Genomic DNA, 8,095 nt, shown 5'->3' with positions numbered 1-8,095 from the left:
GATCTGAAGCCATTGGGGGGAGTTGGAGGGGGGAAACCTAAAGTCCCGGTTTTGCTACTTTAGGCACTTCCAGGTAAGCTAGGACGATGAAATTTGGCAAGCGTATCAGGGACCGGACCAGATTAAATTAGAAATAGTCGTTTTCCCTATTTGACAATCTGGTTGGGGGGGGGGCTGGTTAATTCGTCAAAAATAGAAAAAAATGAAGTATTTTTAACTTATGAGCGGGTAATTGGATCTTAATGAAATTTGACGTTTGGAATGATATTGTGTCTCAGAGCTTATATTTTACATCCCGACCGGATCTGATGACATTGGGGGGAGTTGGAGGGGAAACCTAAAATCTTGGAAAACACTTAGAGTGGAGGGATCGGGATGAAACTTGATGGGAAAAATAAGCGCGTCCTAGATACATGATTGACATATCGGAACTGATTTGCTCTCTTTGGGGTAGTTGGGGCGGGGAGTAATTCTTAAAAATTAGAAAAAATGAGGTATTTTCAACTTACGAACAGGTGATCGGATCTCAATGAAATTTGATGTTTAGAAGGATATCGTGTCTTAGAGCTCTTATTTTAAATCCCGACCGGATCTGGTGACGGGGGCGGGGAATTGGGAGGGGGAAACCTAAAACTTGGATAACACTTAGAGTGGAGGGATCGGGATGAAAAAGTCCTAGATACATAATTGACATAACTGGAACGGATCCTCTCTGTTTTGGGTTGTTGGGGGGGGGGCTAGGGTTAATTCTGAAAAAATAGAAATAATGAGGTATTTGTAACTTACGAAGGAGTGATCGGATCTCAATGAAATTTGGAAGGATATCTTGTCTCAGAGCTCTTATTTTAAATCCCGACTGGATCTGGTGACATTGGGGGGAATTGAGGGGGGCCTAAAATTTGGGAAACGCTTAGAGTGGAGGGATCGGGATGAACCTTGGTGGGAAAAATAAGTACAAGTCCTAGATACGTGATTGACATAACCGCAACGGAACCGTTCTCTTTGGGGGAGTTGGGGAGGGTTAATTCTCCACAAATTAGAAAAATGAGGTATTTTTAACTTACGAAGGAATGATCGGATCTTAACGAAATTTGAAGTTTGGAAGTACATCGTGTCTCAGAGCTCTTATTTTTAATCCTGACTGGATCCGGTGACATTGGGGGGAATTGAGGGGGGACCTAACATTTGGAAAACGCTTAGAGTGGAGGGATCGGGATGAAACTTGGTGGGAAAAATAAGCACAAGTCCTAGATACGTGATTGACATAACCGGGACAGATCCGCTCTCTTTGGGGGAGTGGGGGCGAGGGTTAATTCTGAAAGATTAGAAAAATGACGTATTTTTAACTTACGAGTCAAGAAGGAAACATGTTTGAGAAGGAAACATGATAAGAATACAATATGCATAACAATTGTAGCAAACAGATTTTGCATGGAACTCCCTATATTTTACCCCCCCCCTTATTGTGTAAATATACAGTCGAAATTATATATTTTCCGTTTATTCTCCCAATGCGTCTCTCTTGTTTCATACCTTGTACTTATTAATTGAATTAACTGTTTAAAAGAAGAACCGGAAAACAAGTGATGGGTGACAGAATGCATTGGTTTTACATAATTTAGACTATATATTTGCTTTTTAGGGGAAGGTGGGTTGGCGGTAAAGTATAGGGGGGATCCATGCAAAGGGTGTTAGCTACAGCTATTGTGCGTATTATGAAATGTTTTCTTAACATGTTTCCTTCTCTAGGCTATACCCCTAAGCTGTAACTATTGCTGACGAAATTGGAATTCCCTAAGAAGCAAAGTCCTGCGGATGTAACTGTTCCAGTCATCTATACAGTCAGCACAGTAAAGGGAAAATATTTTTACACTGTGACAGTCATCAATGATGATTTTACATTCATGAACTTAGCTATTGACTTTTTATTAGTTCCCATATCCTTTGGGCACAGACAACGCGGACCCCAGTTATTGCTCACCTGTTTCAAAGGCCGCCTTTTCAAATGCGCAATTTAAATACGTATTTAAAACGTTTTCCATGAATTTGATAAGCAGGTCATTCAAAGAATATATGTCAAAAGATAAGGATAAAATTGTAACTGAAATGTATGAAAAAATTCCTACCTGTAAAGAACGGTATCGATAATTCAAAAGGGCAAGGTAATCATTTTTGATATTATTCTAAAGTCGGGTGTTGAATAATCGATAGCCTTGCAGACTCAAAGGACTGCAGGTACATACACAGGCTCTTGGTTCGTTTTTTAGGGGGGGGGGTGATTAACTTAAAAAACAATGAAAATTGGTTCTATTAGTCTGTGGCCTTTTGAAAGAAAATTACTGGTACTTATGTATTATACCTAACACACTCAAGAAGTGTAGTTACGTTAATCATAATGAAACACACCAAGACATGATGTAAATATAATACTTTAGTTTATACAATAGTATAATTTGGGCTATATATTTGCAAATTAGGGGGGGGGGGAGAGAATATATCTCAGAAATGGGTTAAAAACCTAACCTTACCCCCACCCCCTGATGTACAAATATTTGGCGCAAATCATACAAGTCCAATGCATTCTGTCTCCCGTCATTTGTCCTTGTGGCTATGAAACCGGTTTGGTCAGATCGTACATTCAGCTAACAGCTCGACTGTTTGGTATGTTACATGGCCTAAGTAACAAATTATTTTATGGTCTTTCCAAACATCAGGATGGTCTATCTGACACTACCCCCTCCCCCCTCTTTTGTTAGTTTATTTCAGCTTAGGGTAAATGTTTAGTTTCGTCACAAGTTTTCTAAAGTGTGTATTACTGCATATAGCAAGATTCTGATGATCGCATATTTTTTCTCTGTTATTATTAGAGAAGCGCATTTATTTTTTACCTTTCTAAAATCCCCCTTCAATGAAACTAAAAATGCGTAAAGTGGGCTTGCTTACAGGTAACATTATCTATAGAGCGAAGCTCCATGAGCCCCGCTGGCAGCGGGGTGAGGTTTATATTCTATATTTTTTTTAAATTAGTGTTAAAAAAAACCTCAGACTAGGTTTTTATGGCACTTGGTATTAACCAAGTGGCATATAGCAATCGCCAATTCTGTCGGTCTGTCTGTCGGTCTGTTGGTCCCGGTTTTGCTACTTTAAGCATTTCCAGGTAAGCTAGGATGATGAAATTTGGCAGGCGTATCAGGGACACGACCTGCTTAAATTAGAATTAGTCGTTTTCCCAATTTGACCATCTGGGGGGGGGCGGTTAATTCGTAAAAAAATGGAAAAAATGAAGTATTTTTAACTTATGAGCGGGTGATAGGATTTAATTGAAATTTTATGTTTGGAATGATATTGTGTCTCAGAGCTGTTATTTTAAATCTCGGCTGGATCTGATGACATTGGGGGGTGTTGGAGGGGGGAAACCTAAAATCTTGGAAAACACTTAGAGTGGAGGGATCGGGATGAAACTTGATGGGAAAAATAAGCACAAGTCCCAGATACATGATTGACATAATCGGAACGGATCCGCTCTCTTTGGGGTAGTTGGGGTGTGGGGGGGGGGGGTGTAATTCTGAAAAATTAGGAAAAATGAGGTATTTTTAAGTTACGAACGGGTGATTGGATCTCAATGAAACTTGATGTTTAGAAGGATATCGTGTCTTAGAGCTCTTATTTTAAAGCTTGAACGGATCTGGTGACATTGGGAGGGGGGAGTTGGGAGAGAGAAACCTAAAACTTGGAAAACACTTAGAGTGGAGGGATCGGGATGAAACTTGGTGGGAAAAATAAACACAAGTTCTAGATACATGATTGACATAAACGGAACGGATCCGCTTTCTTTGGGGTAGTTGGGTGGGGGGGGGTTTACTTCTGAAAAATTAGAAAAAATGAGCTATTTTAACTTACGAACGAGTGATCGGATCTCAATGAAATTTGATATTTAGAAGAATATCGTGGCTCAGAGCCCTGATTTAAAATCCGACCGGATCTGGTGACATTGGGGGGGGGGTAGTTGGGAGGGGGAAACCAAAACTTGGAAAACACTTACAATGGAGGGATCGGGATGAAACTTGGTGGGAAAAATAAGCACAAGTCCTGGATACATGATTGACATAAACGGAACGGATCCGCTCTCTTTGGGGTATTTGGGGGAAGGGTTAATTCTGAAAAATTAGAAAAAATGAGGTATTTTTAACTTACGAACGGGTGATCGGATCTCAATGAAATTTGATATTTAGAAGGATATCGTGTCTCAAAGCAATTATTTCAAATCCTGACGGGATCTGGTGACATTGGGGGAAGTTTGGGTGGGGGAACCTAAAATCATGGAAAACGCTTAGATTGGAGGGCTCGGGATGAAACTTGGCGGGGAAAATAATCAGAAGTGTTACATACGTGATTTGCATAATTGGAACGGATCCACTCTATTGGGGGGGGGGGGGTTAATTCTGAAAAATAAGAACAAATGACGTATTTTTAACTTACGAAGGAGTGATCGGATCTTAATGAAACTTCATATTTAGAAGGACTTCGTAACTCAGATCTTTTATTTTAAATCTCGACCAGATCAAGGGTAATTGGGGGGGGGGGGTAGTTGGGGGCGGACCGGAAATCTTAGAAAATACTTAAAGCGGTGAGATCAGGATGAAACTGGATGGGAAGAATAGAAACCTGTCTAAGATACGTGACTGACATAACCGGACCGGATCTGCTCTCTTTGATGGAATTGGGGGGGGGGGTAATTTTGAAAACTGAGGTATTTGTAACTTACGAAAGGGTGACCTAATCTTAATGAAATTTGGTATTTAGAAGGATCTTGTGCTTTTAAAGTTCTTATTTTAAATTCCGACCAGATCCTGTGACATTGGGGGGAGTTGGAGGAGGAAACCGGAATTCTTGGAAAATTTGAAAATTGGGGTATTTTTATCTTACGAATAGATGATCGGATCTTAATGAAATTTGATTTTTAGGAAGAATTTATGTCTCAGAGCTCTTATTTCAAATCCCGACCAGATCGTTTGACATTAGGGGGAGTTGGAGGGGGAAATCTTGGAAAAACACTTGGAGTGTAGGAATCGGGATGAAGCTTGGTGGATAGAATAAACAAATGTCCTTGATACGTGATTGACAGAATCGTACTGGATTCGCTCTCTTTGGGGAAGTTGGGGGGAGGGGTTCAATGATTTGGCGAGTTTGGTGCTTCTGGACGTGCTAGGACGATGAAAATTGATAGGCGTGTCAGGGAGCTGCACAATTTGACTTGATAAAGTCGTTTTCCCAGATTCGACCATCTGGGGTCTAAAGGGAGAGGAAAAATTAGTAAAAACTAGGTATTTATAACTTACGAGTGGGTGATCGGATCTTAATGAATTTTGATATTTAGAAGGACATCGTGACTCAGAGCTCTTATTTTAAATGCTGACCGGCATTGAGCCTCTTATTTTCCTTTTTAAATCAATCTATTGATTCATAGTATTTTGTTAGAGCTCATACCATATGATCTCTTGGCTCTTAGCTCTTCTCGCTTCGTCACAAGTGCCATATGAGCTCTTAGCTCTTGTTTTTTCTGTTTTTTAAAAGTGTTTGTAAATTTGATTGTATTAATAAAATTTGAATGTACTATAGGTCGTTTCTTTTAGATTTATTGATCTAGCACAAAACTTCAACGTATTTCACTTTAGCATTTTAAGTATCTTGTAGTTTATGCTCATAGGTATACATACTGAGGGCATGTTTGACAGTTCCATCCTTGAATTTACTCCTATCTCTGCGAGGTTTTGTTTTATTCTTTCTTCGTGTTGTAAGACGAAGGATAATTTTTGTGATGATCATTTATGATCTGAACCAGATTTCTATCCAGTATCTGCTCCCTTATAAGAACGTGAATCTTGAACAGAGCTTCTCCATCGCTGGTGGATGAGTTCGTAGTCATTTTGGGCTTTGGTAACGCCACTTTTGGAATCTCAAGTTAATAGGTGGCTTGGCTTATACTGGAAAAAAGTATTGGAAGCAGTCAGTTGATTCATCAGGGCATAATTGACTAGTCTTTCAACATTTTCGCAACATTGACCTAATCCAAAATTACAGAGCACTTTGCAAGTGGCTTGGTCCATAGGTCCCACTCTAGCATTGAAGTTTCCACCTACAATTAGGTAGTCTTGCGCGGCTATAGCTGAAGGCACGGTCTTTAGTTCCGTGTGAAAATGGTTTTTCGTCTCGCCTAAGGCATCACGCGTGGGGGCATAGCCCGACAGTAGATATATATTAGCTGGCCTGCCCTTGAGTCTAATCTTGGCTAGGCAGGGGGAAATTGTTTCCGATTCTAGAAGAGAATTTCTGGCTCTTTGGCTTACTAGGAATCCTAAACCGTGGAGTCCTGAGTTTTTCTCAACTCCTGAATAGAAGAAACAGAATTGTTGGAGTGTTTCAACGGCAGTAATGACTTTTTTGCTAGAGCCGCATATTCTTGTTTCGAATAGGTAAAGTATATCCATTTTTTATCTTCCTATTTCGTGCGCGAGGAGGACTTGAATAGTGTGTCTTTGGCGGATCGCACATTCCAGCAACCGATGTTCAGTTTTAATTTAGTTTAACTACTCCTTTAGTCAGCTTACTCCTTGACACCTTCACCAATACGGGGGCCGCGTATTATACCAGGTTGCCGTAGCCATATGCAAATTCTTACGAGGTGTGAGATCCATAGATGTTTCATGGGGATATATTTGGCCGCAAGGACCCTAATCTTGCGGGTCACACGGAGTGCGTTTGCTACCATCTCACTTGGCGTGGAGCTAAATGGTCCCTTCACGACTTTGAGGTGCGCTGACGGGTTTCCATTGCTGTCAAGGGACGGAGGTAGAAGCCTCATTAGCTACAATCCCACCACAGCCTCGAGAAACGTAGGCTTAGCTATGATCCTTTAATCCCAACCTAGAAACAGCAGAGGCTTCACGAGGAGGGATCAGGGACGATCTAAAAGAGCTCACTTGAAATACAGTTAATCGAGAGCAACCCTTCTCTTTTGCCAACTATCAAAAATATGATTTTCTTGGCCTACAGACCTATACCTGAACGTTTTGAGCTAATTAGATAACTAGAATCTAGTGAGCCCCCTTTTTGCGGTGTAAAGCCTATGTGACAGAGTTGGAAAACTGCATAATTTACACCCAATGCCCACCCGGTTATGGGGATAACCTCACTGCTGGAGAAATATTTTTTGAGTGATTCGACTTTTCGGACAAAACATCTGACTAAAAATTTCGATCGGATGAGTTTGGACGGGATAGAAGGCGGGTAGCAAAATGACCAGGCTCAAGTTTCCCAATAGGCCCACAAGAATCAGGCTTAGGGGCAAACAAAGCTAGGGGCGTACAAAAAATTATCACCAAGCAAATTTTTCTCAACAAAAACTGGACTGATGAGATTTATCCTCAAGTGCAAGGAAAAGCAGCTGAGAGTTCGGTATTACCTCTCTCTTTCATTACTTTGGTCATCATTTGTGGTCTGTTCGGTGCTACCATTATTGCTGAACTTTCGAAGATTTCCCCGAGGATCTCGCAAAAATGGAGGAGCAAAAACGCTTGGGCCTAGAAGTGCCAAAGCTTTAAGTCTGACCCTGAAAAAGAGGAATGGGACTGGCTGCCCTTCAACCACTTTAAACTCTTGAAAGGAGCACCCGATTGAGCCCCTTCATAATTCCTACAACCACCCCTTCTATATGAATCGATCTAGTAAAAACAAATATATATATATATATATATATATATATATATATATATATATATATATATATATATATATATATATATATATATATATATATATATATATATATATATATATATATATATATATATATATATATATATATATATATATATATATATATATAATCCACTTCGCCCTTTACTTAGCGCTACTGTCTTGGCTATGATGACACATGTCATGGTAAATTTCTAGCAAACCATTTATCTAATGAAGAAATCACTGGAGTTTTGTAAAATTTCCGCTCTTTAAGGATTTTGTTTTTCTCACTGAATGAATAAACATACGTAGCAGCCTTGTGGGGGGCCATTATTGAGGTAAAACTTTAATAACCATA

The 8,095-nt window shown here is 39.9% G+C and overlaps 1 protein-coding gene across 1 annotated transcript; it reads right to left on the bottom strand.

The window, feature by feature from the left end:
• Positions 1–5,957: 5,957 nt before the first annotated feature.
• On the bottom strand, positions 5,958–6,488 carry LOC136032421 (uncharacterized). Its single transcript, XM_065712731.1, has one exon. The coding sequence runs from the start codon at positions 6,486–6,488 to the stop codon at positions 5,958–5,960; it is 531 nt and encodes a 176-aa protein (XP_065568803.1).
• Between the last annotated feature and the right edge of the window lie 1,607 nt (positions 6,489–8,095).

Source organism: Artemia franciscana, chromosome 10 (assembly GCF_032884065.1).
Source record: "Artemia franciscana chromosome 10, ASM3288406v1, whole genome shotgun sequence".
Lineage (NCBI taxonomy): Eukaryota > Metazoa > Arthropoda > Branchiopoda > Anostraca > Artemiidae > Artemia > Artemia franciscana.
This window is presented reverse-complemented; position numbering and strand designations above follow the sequence as displayed.

What these genes read in the sequence shown, in the direction of transcription:
- LOC136032421 (XM_065712731.1), bottom strand. Translation starts at nt 6,488, where the DNA reads ATGGATATACTTTACCTATTCGAAACAAGAATATGCGGCTCTAGCAAA.